Below are 15812 nucleotides of genomic sequence, written 5' to 3'. Positions count from 1 at the left end.
GAGAGCGGCTGCAGTACTGCTTTTCTCGCCGCAACGTGCTATCCTGGCCAGTTCACCTCCACGCTCGCAACAATGTTGCCGCGGCCAGTGATACACAGTGTCCTTTCTCCAGCCTGTAGACGGCTTTGAGTGCCTCTTCGCCTTCCAGTGCTGTTGTGGGTGCCATTTTGGACCGAAGGCTCGGCGCTCGCAACTGACGACCCCAGGCTGCTACTAAGGGTATTTACGACGACCGGCACTGCACTGCACCTGAGTGAGGTGTCATAACGGAGTGAGTGGCCCTGGACCCCTGACGTGGCTGTGCTCTGCGGTGTGATGTCCGGCTGCTAACAATGGATGTCGACGAACAGTTTCGAGGTCTGGCATATGTTTGTGAGCCCCATGTGCAGGAAGCTGCAGCATCCGCTTCTCCTGCGGCATCTTTGGCGATTGGTGATATTCTGAGCGCTTTGGGTACTTTGCGAGCTGCCCTATCTGACAATGCCCGGGACCTGGGGGACCGACTAGATGCCATTCTGCCCGCAGTGCCCTCGACTGGCTGTGTTGGTTTTCGTGAACTGAGCACGTCGCCACACCCTGTGCTCGGCTACCGTGAACTGCCTACCCAGATCTACATGGAGGCGTCGGAGGTCCAAGATCTTGACACCGCCGCGGTATTGCCTGTAATGGTTATGGTGCAGTGTGTGGTTTCTGGACTTGTGCAATGGCTGGGGAATCGTCTTTGGACGCCATGCCGGGCAACTCCTTTGTGTTCTACTGGCGTGTCTTTCTGCCCTATCCTGGATTTGCTACTATTGCTTTGGCCGGTCGACGTTCGAAGATTGCTGCTGTGTGGTTCCCTTTTTTGTGCAGCCGTTGACCACAGGACATTGAGGTGGACAGACCTTGGTGGACAGTGCCCTGTATTGTGGTTGTCATTTCGTCTGCTTTTTCCGTCCAAGATGGCTGCTCTACGATTGTACCTCGTCGTCGCGCTCGATCGGAAGGGACAAGGTTGATGATGTTTTTCCTTTTTTGCTTCCTGTTGCTTGTTCTGATTGGATAGTGATGGACGGATTGGGGAGTTAGACGTTGGTTATGCATCGGTTTCGGGGTCCCGGGGGGGGGGGCGGCCGAGATTACACATGTTGGCTATTTTGTTTACAAATGTTTGTTCCTCCTCTGATCTTCTCTGATTCCTTTTTCTTTCTTTCTTCTTCTAATTCTGTATTTCGGGTATTCTTTCTGGGCGACAGACACGCTGCTGGGGGGGGGGTGGCCGTAGCCTCTGCATGCGTGTAGGGTGGGGGGGAGGGGTCTTCTTTTGTCCGTTTCAGTTTCTATGGGCCTTCTCTTTCTTTCCTTTTATATTCTTTATTTCTCCCCTTTTTTCTTGGGTTGTGGGTTGGATCGATACGGGGTGGGTAGCGACTGGCACGTATCGTGCTGTGGGATTGTTCACCCTTTTGTGTTCTCTGTATGCCGCCATTTTGATTTAGATTTCCTGCTTGCTGGTTCTCTTTTAGTGGCAGTCGCCCGCTTATGTTTTAGACGGATTGTATGGACTTCGATCCTTCTCAGCTCCTACTTTTTTCGTTATACTTTATAAAATTTTAAAATGAACCTTCACTTCTTCTATTTCTCGGTGATACACATGTCTCCAGTGTAATTCAGGATGATTGTACTTTGTTCCGATATGTTACCGAGTCGCCATATAGATTGCTACTTTGACCCACAAGATTTCGAGGCCGGCCGGATGGTTGTAGGCCCGTATTTGTTTGCCAATACTGCGTAATAAAGGTTTAAAAAAAAAAAAAAAAAAGGAGTAAAATCACAATAACAAGGTATAAGTGAAATTATGGATACAGATAGTGCACTTATCAGAAATTTTACTGGGGATTGTACACAACCCAGTGATATAATGTAAGTCAGTGCTACAAAGAGGAAGTAAAATTCCCAGCACAAACAGGGCCAATCTCAAAAAGGGAAGGGGGTGAGAGCCAAACAGTGGTCAAGTTAGTATAACTTTGGACTCATCTTTGACCCTGAACTGCCATTGATACTAAATGACCTGCAGGCTTCAATGGTCCTTGCAGTGGTCCTGTCCGGCATGTACTATGGAGCCAGCATTTCAGGGGAGGGGGGTTGTAGGAAGGTGGATACCTGACTATGGTTACCCCAGATTTTTTGCCTTGTGTTTAGCTGGTTTTTGACTTAGTTGGCCTGGGTCCTGCTAATCAGGGCCCCAGGCTATCAGCTCTCTCTATAAAATGGACTCCATGTACCTTAGGAACATACCTAATTGGATTTGGGTCACTCTTATGAGTCCCTGTACAGTGTACTATAGGTACCAAGGGCATAGGTGCACCCAAGGCCTATCAGGGGCTGCAGAATATCTTTTGCCACCCCTGGCTGGCCATCCAAACTGACACAACTGGCTGATCACTCAGCTGGGGCAAGGTTGTGTAATCACCCCTTGCTTAGATATAGTATTCCTATGTCTAACCTTATATATAGACACATATACACCTATAAGTCACTCCTATGGCAGGCCTTAACAATCCTGAAGGCAGAGTGCTTGGTTTTATGTAAGATAGTGCTCTAGCATGAGCTGAGCCTGTCTGCAGCTTTCGGAACCATGTCCTTATAGCTGTTCTATGATATAGCCATACCATATACTCTTAAGTGCATTATGAACCTCGCGGTTAAATGCTATCTTTGGTTTGGCTTTATCAAAACATGTCGTGCAAGGTGTCATACGCTTTGGAATACTACCGTCTCGCCTGTTCTGGCGACGGGTGTAGCATTCCACCCTTCTAGAGGGAGAAGACATGGTACTTCCATTAATCCCGATTAAAGTTAACCAGAGCCATAGCACCACAAAATGGATGCTGCTGCCACAGACACAAGTCTGACCTCCTGCTGCTGGGAGTCCTTCCAGCGAGGGAGGCTTGGACAATAGGTTTCCTGTCAAAGGGAGGTGCTAGCACCACCCCAGACAGGCTATAGTGTATTGGGGCAGGGAGGGCTAAATGAAATGAGACACTGCCTGGGGCACACAAGGTGTCCCATGCATAGTCCAGTTCAAACCGGTGCTGGGGCACTCCAGCCCCAGCTCTGGCGTGAAACTGGACAAAGGGAAAGGGGGTAACCACCCCCTTCCTGGGTCCCACCCATAGGAGGGACCTAGCAGGTAATCCAGCCCCTAGATTTGGTATATAGGTAGGAGCTGAGTCCCAAGACTTTAGATTTATCCTGACTGAAACTCTGATACGAAACTCTGGACCTTCGACATCCTACTCGACGTAGAAGACTGAAGAATCTCCCTTGTGGTCAAGGAGTGACCACCCTGTGCAAGCAGGCACCATCAAGCGCTCAACGGTTTGCTTTGTCGTTGCTCCCGCCGGAGCTCGAACACAGAGCCTGACAAGACCCGGACTTCCAGACTTCCTTCAGCCCGATCCACAGCCACAGCAAAGCTGAGACCTGTGGAGGCGACACGAGACGTGGGACTGGCCATCTTGGAAAGCCAGCGAAACGCTTTCCGTGCAGCTTCTGAGGCACCCTCTAAGTTGTGCATTGGGTACTGAGAAGCCCCAGCCCTGAGCATCAACTGCACCAAAGATCACCTCTCCACACTCATCGAGTGCTGCCTGGGGCCCTTTTGCGTTTTCCTGCTTGACGCGTCTGTCCGGTCACTTGCCCGTTGGCTAGTGGCCTCTGTGACGATGAAACCGGAAATCTACACTGCTGGTCTGGTTGCTCCAGACTGGCCCTTGCTTCCCTGCGAAGGAGAAGCCCCTCAGTCCTTGCTGGCCTGAGTAAGAAGCCCTCTTCGAATCCTGGGTGGGTTGCCTTTGCCAAGGCTTGTTGACTCCAATCCGGAAACCGGCACCGCCGACAGCGAGAGCCTTCATGGGACAGTCCGTGCCCAGCTCCTGGTCGTCGTCGACACCTCCTGGTCCACGTGGCAGCAGAGACAAGCTTCACGACATCGCCCGATTGCTTCCCGACATCGCCTGGTTCCTTCCTGGTTCCATCCTGGTCACTAGCTAGTGACCCAGACTCTGTCCCCTCTGCTTTCAGGTACTCCTCATCCTCGATCCGCCCTTGGATCCAACCGTACTCTTCTCTCCTGGTCACCTGCTGCATCTTTTCTCAAAGGCTCCATAGGAATCCACGACGAAACCTGACACACTTTGGGACCTATGCACCCGCTTCCTGTGGGTGAGGTAACGCGAGTACTTCGGTGCTCCTGTGAAGATTGACTATCCTAGTGTCCTAGTTTCAAGTGGTTAGTTCCTAGTCCAGTCGGAAGACTCCTAAATCTTTAGCTTTCTAACTTAACGCACCCATTGACTTCTATGTGTGCACGCGTGTGCATTTAGACTCTGCACCCGCAACCCGTGGGCCTCCTGCTGTGGAAAATTAGTACGGTTTGGTAAACATTATCTGCGCCATCTTGTATTTTCCCCTGATGCCACATTTTTGTCGTGCGCGCCCGCCATTTTAGGTGCCTCGATCAGAACAGCCCTTTTGCATGCCACTGGCCCCCCCCCCCCCCCCAGCATAGCCCTTCGCCCTCACCAAGCCTGCACGCTGACCAACCCCCTCGCTCGCACATGCTTTGGGTCATAAACCCCTCTTCAGCGCAGCTCTGCCTCAGAACCCCATCCTGTTCCCAGCGCGACACCTCCCTTCATTCCTTTCATGGTCCCAGATCCCTTGATGCAAAAAAAACCCCCTTTTTCTGTGCCCGTTTGTCTTCCTCGTTCCCAGGCCGACACCTAGCTCTGCCGATACTGTTTATTGCCCCTCCCCGTACAGTAGGAAGCTCCCCCCGTCAAAGGACCCTCGAGTGGATCAAAGCCCCCACCCTACGAGATCCGATCGAACCCCCCACATTCCGTGAATCGGCGGAATATCCAGCTGCGCGATAATTATCACCTGTTGTGACCGGGGTGGGACTTCAACTGTAAATGTGTGTGGGAACGGGCTTGGAGCGGGGATTCCGAGAATGTCTTTCCGTACATCAAAGCTTCGCCATGAATATGTAATATGTAATAAAGTAATAAACCTGGATATAAGAGGCCAGGCCTCAGGGATGCGGTTAGAGCACCTCATGACGATACCTGCTGTCTGATTTGTTGTGTTCTCCTCCGGAGAGAATAAACCTTGTTTCCTGCTTTCCAGTCTCCAGCGCCTGCCTCTTCATTGATTAATAATTCGTGGGTTACAGAGGCAATACCGCCGGGCAAATATCGATTGTCCCTGACCTTAGTTTCTACACTGCTTCCTAACTACTGTTAGTCCAGTGTAGCCCCAGCGATTTCCAAGGCCCTAGGCCTTCCAACTGTTCGTGATGTGGTTCTTATACCACTATTTTAGTAAATGGTTTAGCGGGCCACCAGGGCCTATCCATATTGTATGTTATATTGAGTTACTTGTTATGCGCTTGTGCCTCTGCCCTCATAAAGAGTACAGAGGATTGATTTAGAAATAAATACATATATTTTGAATATATAACCTGTGTGGTGTCCTTTCATTTGGTATTAAAGAGATTGCATATGGTAAAACAGCTGGCTTCACATGCCCTCTTTGAGTTTAGCCTAAGACGGCTTTTGTCCATGCTACCACTAGGATAGCTGGTCTATAAGGTTGACTTTACAACCATCACCATAAGGGTTGTTTTGACTGGTGCAAGGTGCTCACTAGAATAGTGAACATCATATACCAGGCCAACTTCTCACAGGGATGTCCTGGCCAAACGATGGGCAAAGCCAGAGGCTAACCTTATCCTTGGCCTAATAAGGAACAAACCATTATACCTGCAATAAGAACACTTCTGTGACTGCCATCTATCAAAGAGTCTCCTTCAAACATCGCCATCTTGAACACAAAGCATTATGTGGCCCAGAAACATACTACCTTGAGAAAACTACAGAGAAAAGTTGCCTTAGCGTCTTTGTGAACAGCCATACTATGACACTTGGGTGTCTATGAAACTAACCTTGCATGCTGACTTGAGTCGATTTCATGCTGCCAAAAGTTGGTGCCTCAGCAGACAACCCTTAAACATAACCAAGATATATATATATATATATATATATATATATATATATATATATATATATATATATATATTATAGCTCCTGGGGTGGTCCAAAAATCGAGAAGCACTCAGGCACAGCAGAGCTTTTACCCCAACAGCTTTATTCTAGGTCACAACAGTTGCTCACGCCAGTGACATTAAACCAGGCTGTTAACCGGACGCGTTTCGGGTGTGTCCCTTCTTCGGCGGCATTACAGTCCATACAGCACCCTCAGACTCCGCCTTCTTTTTAGCGAGATCGCACGCCATTGATTGGCTACTCGGGATGAGTCAGTGCGTTGCCTTCTGGGAGGGGAAGTCCATCTCTCAAGGTGCCCGTATTTTTAATGTTATTTTTCCGGCTCCACATGAGCCCCGGTGAGAGGAACTTGTTGGAAATCCTCCTGTTGTGCCCCACCTATGAAGCCACTCGCTTCATGACTTCGTGGCCCCCGCTTATGGAATGGTGCTCCTCAGCGGCAGGACGGCCGCTGTAACATTATAGCTCCTGGGGTGGTCCAAAAATCGAGAAGCACTCAGGCACAGCAGAGCTTTTACCCCAACAGCTTTATTCTAGGTCACAACAGTTGCTCACGCCAGTGACATTAAACCAGGCTGTTAACCGGACGCGTTTCGGGTGTGTCCCTTCTTCGGCGGCATTACAGTCCATACAGCACCCTCAGACTCCGCCTTCTTTTTAGCGAGATCGCACGCCATTGATTGGCTACTCGGGATGAGTCAGTGCGTTGCCTTCTGGGAGGGGAAGTCCATCTCTCAAGGTGCCCGTATTTTTAATGTTATTTTTCCGGCTCCACATGAGCCCCGGTGAGAGGAACTTGTTGGAAATCCTCCTGTTGTGCCCCACCTATGAAGCCACTCGCTTCATGACTTCGTGGCCCCCGCTTATGGAATGGTGCTCCTCAGCGGCAGGACGGCCGCTGTAACATTATAGCCGCCGAAGAAGGGACACACCCGAAACGCGTCCGGTTAACAGCCTGGTTTAATGTCACTGGCGTGAGCAACTGTTGTGACCTAGAATAAAGCTGTTGGGGTAAAAGCTCTGCTGTGCCTGAGTGCTTCTCGATTTTTGGACCACCCCAGGAGCTATAATATATATATATATATATATATATATATATATATATATATATATATATATATTCCACATACATGCAGAGCCATTAGCAGAGTACATCTGCAACGTAATCTCAGCAGCTGGAGCAAACAAATGTGTGCACTGTGTTGGCAAAGGAGAAAACCGTAATGATAAATTCATGATCATCTGCATTCAGACGGGCTCTTACTTGCGTGATTTGGTTTCGTCCAGCTCCTTGGTAAGCCTCTCATTCTTTTCGATGGCTTCATGCAACCTGCGCTTTAGGTCACCAATCTCCTCCTGGGCTTCAGATTTGATGTCATTTGCAATCACCACAGCAGTCTGTAGGTCTTGCTGGAACTGTCGCCACTCAGCAGACTCCTCCTGCAGCATCAGAGACAAACAAGTCAGGAAATGAGAAGAAAAAGACCACTCAACTGCACAGTCTCCAACCCAGCACAACCCTACAGAATAATAACAGAAGAATCAACTGCTGATAGGAATCACGCTCTTAGAAACACCACTTCCAGGTGAGATGCTTAAAGGGATAATTATGGACAATTATGGTGCATGGGGAGCTGAAGTGACACCAGCCCAGCTGCAGAAGTGGGAACAGCATGTCTGAAAAACCTACAAGAAGTCCGTGGGCTCAGTGAACTTCCTCTAGGTATACTGAACTAATACAAGAAGGCATACAACCTATGAGCAGTTCAGCTAACACTTGCAAACTGCTATGAATAGCACACTTGATTGACACTCTCAATATATTTATTTATTTATACAGCACAACATTCATCTGTATGGATATCACAGTGCTAAGGAAAGCGCAACCTCAGTGGTAGTGGAGTACTGAGAGAAGGTCTCTAAGTTACTGATCAGATCCTAGGAAACAGGTGGGTTTTCAATTTCTTCCTAAATACCAGGTAGTCATCAGTAAGCCGAAGTTCTAGTGGTAATTCATTCCAGTGAGTCGCTGCTAGATATGAAATGGAGCGACCCCCCTCCCTCACATAAAATCAAACAAATAATCTGCCTACAAACTATCAAGTATTTCACTGACGAGAAGTGGTAGTGCTAAAGAGTTAAATGAAATGCCCTGATGGTTAGGAGGTCTGGGCTGACACTGTAAAGGCTGTGCGCTAAAACAGTATATATACAAAGTGTGGTGCTCCAGGCAGAAAGGGAGGAAGGTGAGGAAAGCCAGGAGGAAGGTGAGGAAATCCAAGAGGAAGTGGGAAAAGGTGACAGGATGACAAGGTTTATTGGACATGTCTGACTGGAATGAGGGAGGGAAGCCCTGAAGGAAAGGAGGAAGGCAGAAGAGTGAGGGGTTTGGGTGGAGGAATTGGGGTTACGCAGCCGGTACGTCACTTATTTATTTTACGAAAGGCTCCTCTTCTCCTTCAACAACTGGTCGGTGGGATCTGTTGTTTTTTGGGGTCAGTGCCATAGACAACATACAATTAAAAATGGGTCGGTATCAACAAAGCGGTGTGTAAGGTGACTGTCTCATCTCTCCCTATACAACCCCAGATGAAAACACTATAAAGGCCATCAGGCACGGTGTGTTTAAAATTCGGCTTGCCTAAAATTTGGAAGGTAAAGAAAAGTAAACTACACATCTACAAAAAATAGCTTCAAACTTAAAAGGATAACAAAGAGTGCGGAGTGAGGGCAAAATTGCTTCTCATAAAATGTTTCTAAAGTAGAAACAATGAAAGGCCAAAGATTCAGTGTTATGCAATTTGTGCTCAAAAGAAAAGAAAAATGAACTAGTGGCTAACTGTTACTGCACTGTTTATCGGATCTGGAGCAGCCTTAGTGGTCAACGTGTTCTAGCCCACTACTTGTACCTTAAGTCTGTTTTAATTATCTTTCTTTTTTTGTTTTTTAAGATAAGCATTAAAGAATGCGTCTTTGCTGTTTTAAGAAAGTGGGCATAAAATAGTTTAAGGAAAAAGGAGCTCTGAGACTCCGCACTCATATAAAGATACAGGTTTTAGAAATAATAATTATACAGTGCATAATTGGGTGTTCAGAAGCGGTTGCAAGGCAACATGTTTGGAGATATACAAAACTCCTGAAAGAAATAAGGTAAACTAATTGAAGATAGTTTCTTTAATAACCTCGCAGCCAAAGACCATAAACTGCTACTATGTGGTTCTCAAGAGCTTCCTGTTTGACCGTAAAAAGTAAAGACGTCCAGTCAGTCAGCCTAAGGAACTTTTTTCAGTTACAGGTAAGAGCGCTGATAGGGACACTGACTGACTGATCAGCCCTTCCAAGTACCACGCATCAGGCGTTAGACTAATGCATTTCAGTGGGGTGGTATGCATCATCGTACTGAAATGCAAAGTCACGCATTATAGCACCTCGTCAGCTTATAATAATGCACTGTACAAGTGGCTGCGCAGGGAGGGCGCTGCCTCCGGCAGGCTGGAGGGCTCTGTTTAAGCTACGCGAGCTGCTCAGTGCTACAAATCACCGGACACTGCTAGGCGTTAGAATTCACTAAGAAATTGTGATCCGAGCAAAGCACTTGAATTTACAGGCAGTTTCGCTCCTGTGGCACGAGCGGGAATGGGGGCGAGGACATTTTCCATAATGTTTCATTGGCTGCACCAGTCTAAGTGATGCCGGGGGCAGCGCAACTCACATCCGCAGCAGTATCCTGCAACGACCCAACTCCGCCGAGGCCCTTTGTGTACCTGCTGCACTGGCAATATGGCACAGACCTCGCCGCTACAGTGTTCACACACAGTATCCTGGGACTGGACTAGACCCCACCGGCCGTGACTGAGAATGTGTGTAAGATCAGAATTGAGTGAGAGTCATACAGTGTGAGGAGTCATTGCTGCCACAGGGCCGGCTCGCCAATTCAACTGCCTAGTGCTCCTCTTTTCCCACGAGGAATGCAGGTATTCTTGTGCACTATAGCTGTAACTGTTCCCTGAGTGAACCACAATCCCTTGCACCTGCGTCCGTTGGTCCTGTGAGTGGGCAGTAAGTGTGTGTCAGGCAGGAACGAAGAAAGGGGCAGGTGATACAGCTGGAATTAGGCAAGTGTCCGGCTCCCCGGGGACATAGCCGGTTGCGCGCACTTAAAATGCATGTCAGGCGAATTGCTATGGTGCCAGCTCACCGGCCTTGAAAGAAGTAAGTGTGCCCGAGTCCAGTATAATAGTAGTTGCTAATAGCTGCCTTTATAATAAAATTTTCAGCGTGCGTAATCTAGTCGAGCTGCCTGCCCCTGTAATGACTAGAACTATGCACTGCAGTCACGGTCTGCTCAGCTTTTTTAGCTACTACATTAGCGCACAACTCCTTTTAGTTTGGTGTTTGTCTGCTAGTTAGAGCAACGGTGCGAGTCGCCTTATAGAGTCGTGGGCAGCTATCTCCCCAGCCAGGCCGGACACCTGCTGCACCGCACCCATTTAGCTTAAGAATGTGTGTTTGAACACATGATTCAGACAATCTTAATGCACAAATAGGAGTAATGTCTGAAATGTATGCTTCACTGGTCTTCATTGCTTGATTTTGCTCGCCAGTAAGTGTCAATTATAGTTGTTGAAATGTCACTCATAATTACACTGAAATTATGAAAATGTCACTCACAGGAATCTGAAACCTTGGCAGCTATGTACGATGGCAACAGAAAATTACCTAAAAAAACAGGTTAGTCTTTCGTATCCCTATGTTCTAAAGTGAAACTGTACATAGTGGGTCTGGGATAAGTGCTGAATTTCACGCTCTCTTCAAGCTCCAACCCACAACTATTTATGGCGCAGAGACGTGCAACCACCAGAATGAACCTCGATGGGGCACACCGTGTCTTGCCCTTTGGTTATGACCAAGTGGGAGAGGGGAGAGTACCATACGAATGGGAGTTCGTGCAGATGTGGGTGTTGTTAAATGCCCTGTAGGTGTATTTGTGGTACAGTTTAAAGGTTTGTCTTTGACACATAACAAGCATCCGAATGAATACACAGTGCTCTCTGTGGAAGGACAGTATGAACACTGCCATGGCCTGTGGGGAATAAGGCCTCCATTCTGCTTTTGTCACTCTCTGGCTGGGGTAGCATTCATTCATAGGGGGATGGGGAAGGTCTGTTTAAGTCCCTTGTTTAAGAAGTGGCTGTAAAGGCAAATGCAACGGAACCCCAAAGGTGTTGGGTGCTCACCTGGTTTTCTATGGTTACTTGAGACTTAGAGGGTCGTAGATGGCTAAGTAACGGGACATGCAGGACTATGATCGCCTCTAAAGTGAAGGGTGGAAATGGCTGTGGACGGTGCAGGTATTTCCCTCTCATGTCTTGGGATGGTTGACAGTAGCTTGGTGTTTCCTGGCCCAGAGGGCTTAGTGTTTTGTGACCCTAAATGTCAGACTTACCCGCAGCTTCCTGTTCAGCGTTTTGATATCCCGTTCCATGTCATGCTTTTGATCTTGCAGTTTTTTAACCGTATCTGAAAAACAAGAAATATAAAAATTATTATTTTACTTAGTTCTTTGCAGGTTTTCCTTCTTATAAATTAGGGACCAACAACAGCTTTGCTGCTTCTATTGCCCCAACAAGAACAAGCGGGGGCACGTTACATTGTTAGTTGAACAAATTCCCTAATCTGCACTTGTTACTGCGCGAGTCAGACAGTCCAGGTACTGCCTGGGCTAGTAAAGCTAGAAAAGGAACAACAGGCTGAACTCAATGATTAGATGCAAGAAGGACAATGAAAAGAGCTGTGCATTGCTTCTCTCTCACCTTGAACTCTCACCTCATATCTAAATGAAAAAGGAACTTATAACAAATAGATCATACCACACTCTTAACGTGAGCACCACTTGGCGAATATAAAATGCTGTTTGGAGAGCCCTTGGCTCACGTTGTCTGCTCACCCTGCCTTTTGTCCTCCAGCAATAGGGGAATCAGAGGACTCAATGTCACCAAAGACACCCAGTGCTCCATGCCTGGGATTTCTTTTTACCCACCGTCTGTTTCATGTGCGTTAGGTTAACTGCACCAACTCCAGGAACATATTAGGTTGTTTTGGAAAGGCCAGACATACATCCTTGGTGACATAGGAGCTTTACGCACCATAGCTGCCTTGGTGACTTCGACCATTATCTAGAAGTGAAAAGAGACCACAGCCTCCACTCTGGAGCCTGGTCGGATCACCGTCGCGGGGTGGGGCTCTCTACGTAAACGTCTTAATTATCGTTATATTTGGGGCACTGATTCTGACACCTTCCCTCCAACTCAGGGTCTAGGCTCTGCGCTCTAAGCCAAGAGCACTTGTCTGCTCATTCACGACAGTGTGACACCTGCCCACTCCCCTAAAAAAAAAAAATGTTGCGTGGTACCTGTTCGCCGCCCACAATTATATGAAACGCTATATAAATCCTACAATGAAGTATAATCGCGCCATGCTAGACGATACCAATCCTCAACGGAGCAGACTGGAAGCTCAGCTCGCCTAACTTGAAAGCAATAGGTATAGATTGATCCCTTGTAAAAGGGTTAGATCCCTGCATACTAAACAAAAATCCCTAAATATGTCCTGAACTCGCATCTGTGTCCATAAATCATATCCCCGGTAGTAAACAAGAAACAGGGCTTTGGTACTTGCATGATGAAACGTGAGCGCCCTCCAGTGGCCGCGAGGAGCCTGTTTCTGTCCTGAGACAGTTTTCACGCAGTATGTATTTATGCTTCAAGGGCTGCATATACCGCCTCGGGTTCGCGTGAGTCAGTGAGAGTTGGGCAGGTGGGGGCACCGAGGAGGGGACACGAGGCTCTCACCAGCAGCACATGAAGCAGGGATGCCAAGGTGACCAGGGCAGGCTATAGAACGTAGAGCGAGTGACTTCACAAAGACTCGACGTCATGACTGCGCGGCACGAACCGTGACGTGCTGGCGGAGACGTCAGGTCGCGCGCTCGCAGTCTTGACGCAGGAGGGGCAGGCTCGCCCTCCGCCTCTCCCAGAGCTGTGCTAGCATGACCCCCCTCTTCACCTCACTGCAGCCTCCTCCCCGTCTCTGCTTCCCTCTGCCAGCCGTGTGTTCCCTTGCGGGTGAGGGGAGGGCTGTACCCTGCCGTGTTTGATGTCTCCACCAATGCCCCGTGCTCCCGTGTGGTGATGAGGCAGAGCGAGGGTGCGGCCTGCAACCTCAGACTTTACTTTTACACCACCCAAACCTAAATGTCGAACTCTACGCTTAATATGGTCACACCAGAGTTGTACTCATATTGAGCTCCTCGGCTGAGACGCAGAAAAGGAGAAGGCAGTCCAGGAACTTAAATGATTTATCTCACTGCGCCACGTCACGGGGTTTCCACACAAATCTCGTCCTCTCGCTCAAAGGCAATGGGACAAAAAATTCCAGACACTAACCTAAACCTTTGTTTCCTACACTCAATAATGTTCCCTCTACTGTTCAGGCCCTTGTATCCAAAGGCGACGGCCACATCCTATTCACCAGCCAAGCAGACACTGCACTGAATTTGCTTAGAGCTGCTGGCCTCATCACCAAGCAGAAGGAATTCAATCACATCCACGTATCAAACCCAGTCCTACTGCGTGATTGACACAGCCTTCAACACATAAAAGAAGCATTGATAAATGCATTAGGTTTTGCCCATTATATTAATAATAAGCTGTTTGTCCAGGTGAAACCTAAAAACAAAGATATACGAGTTGACTATCGTACCAGTACATGGTAGATAAAATGTAAACGAGAGCAATTTTTATATTCAATTAAAAAAATAACCAGTAGATGGCAGTGCTGTCTTGTTCTTCGAATATGAGGAGACCGTGATGTGAGATCTTCACACAGCTCGTGCAGGCACACTAATATAACTGAAACCAAATCATAAAATCGAGTTAAGCCCACATAAAATGTCGCGTGAGATCCAATGAATACTCTTCGGTGGCATCACGATGAAAAGATCAGGAAGGTAACACTGATATTTCAATGCGTGCAGCCACTGAAAGTAAAACAATTAAAAAAAAGTTCCACGGGGCGTGGCTAGCAGCCGATCGTAATGGCTGTGTAGCAAAAGAGCTCCGTGACTTAGGCGGCCTCATCATCTAAATCCGGTCATTGATCCGATAAATTTCTCCCTCCAACGACGGACTCCCAAGGGCGAGGCTGAGAGGCACCATCCGCCGCGACCCCGGTGTGGATCCGACATTTTGAGCCGGACCCAGAGCGACGTGAGTGATATGGGCCTTGCTCCGCATTGGTGACACCGGGCTGGAGTAGCGGACTGCCCGGTTGGAAGTGCCTGGAATCTGGGGACGCCCGCCGGAAGTGCCCGCTGCAGGAGTACCCATAAAACATCTCTACTAGGAGGCTGCGCGAGGTACAAGAGACAAGCGTCCCTCAGCCCCGAACGTGGGGAACCTCTGCGCGCCCCCACAGGCACCGGACTCACTGAAACGGCTGAAAAAGACCCCGGCGCCGGAGTGGTGGTGACGCGGTTCACGGGCGTGGAGCGGGCGACGGACACATCGCTGCTGCCTCCGCGTCCCCGCCGGTGATGAATCCGTCCCCCCCATGTCCCCTGATGTAGAAACGCTCGGCGGAGATCGGAGGATCGGAGGAGTGAGGCACATATGCGGGGGACCCGGGGAGGTACAAATCGGACATAAATGGGCCAGGAGCACACGCAAGGCTGCAGGATCTTAGTGACTTAATCCGCTTATTGCAGCGGGGGCACGAGTTGACATTTGCAAGGCACAACGACACACGGAGGGTCTGAGCAAAGGGCTCTGGGGACACCCCAGAGAGCAGGAGGCACAGTGGGGCAACCAAGGGCTGACGCGGGAGTGAGAAAGACCTACTGAGCCCAGAACGCGTGGGACATCGTGGGATTGCTGGATGTGGAGGAGCAGGAGCGGTCCTACAAACCACATAATAACAGATAGTCAGAATTATTGCTTCACCGGGGTGTTGTCGCCCACAGGACCACCGAAGCTCTGAGGCGCGCCGCCATCTTGATTCCAGTGTTCAGGCGGGCCTCCCGCAATGCGTCACGACGCCACTGCCGGTGACCCGGGCCCGGACATACCTATCCACTACAACGTACCGACACAATATTGACAGATTTCGACAGCGCAGCAGGGGTGCAGCCATGACGGGCAGGGGCGCGAAAGGAGGCACAACACAGTCAAAGCTGGAAAAGTATGCGTACGACAAGGCCACCACGCAGCAGTCGGATGGACGCCCCTCCACAGGAAAGAGCCCGGAGAGCGAGGGCACCAAGAAGGTGACGTTGGAGGATCTGATGAGAACACTGTCCAACGTGCAGACTACAGTGGGTTCCATATCAACAGACGTCGGCCTTCTGAGAGCGGACTTGCATAAAATAACGGAGCGAGTGGCCCAGGTTGAAGTGGTTACAAAATCTCTGGTCGTAGATACCTCGGAATTACAGTTGACGATGGAGCGTATGGAGGCAGTCACCAAGAAGCTTCAGGACAAACTGGATGATCAGGAAGGGCGTTCACGAAGAAACAACGTACGAATCTTGGGAATACCGGAGTCGGAGGGCAAGCAAGCAATGGACCTTTATATCGAGGATCTAATTCAGACCAAGTTGCAGCCGAAAGGACTTTCGCACTTCTTCTCCGTTGAGAGGGCACTTAG

At 49.0% G+C, this 15812-nt stretch overlaps 1 protein-coding gene across 1 annotated transcript in view; it reads right to left on the bottom strand.

Annotated features, from left to right (window-relative positions):
- Positions 1 to 15812, bottom strand: part of SPECC1L (sperm antigen with calponin homology and coiled-coil domains 1 like) — a 622366-nt gene that overhangs the window by 377847 nt on the left and 228707 nt on the right. The window contains exons 6-7 of the mRNA XM_078667759.1: positions 11557 to 11630; positions 7375 to 7550 (exon numbers count right to left, since the gene is read on the bottom strand). Coding sequence (XP_078523885.1) covers positions 7375 to 7550; positions 11557 to 11630 — 250 coding nt within the window. The remainder of the gene's footprint in view (positions 1 to 7374; positions 7551 to 11556; positions 11631 to 15812) is intronic.

This window comes from Lissotriton helveticus, chromosome 11, assembly GCF_964261635.1.
Source record: "Lissotriton helveticus chromosome 11, aLisHel1.1, whole genome shotgun sequence".
Lineage (NCBI taxonomy): Eukaryota > Metazoa > Chordata > Amphibia > Caudata > Salamandridae > Lissotriton > Lissotriton helveticus.
Note: the sequence above shows the minus strand (reverse complement) of the source record. Positions and strands in the feature narration are given on the sequence as shown.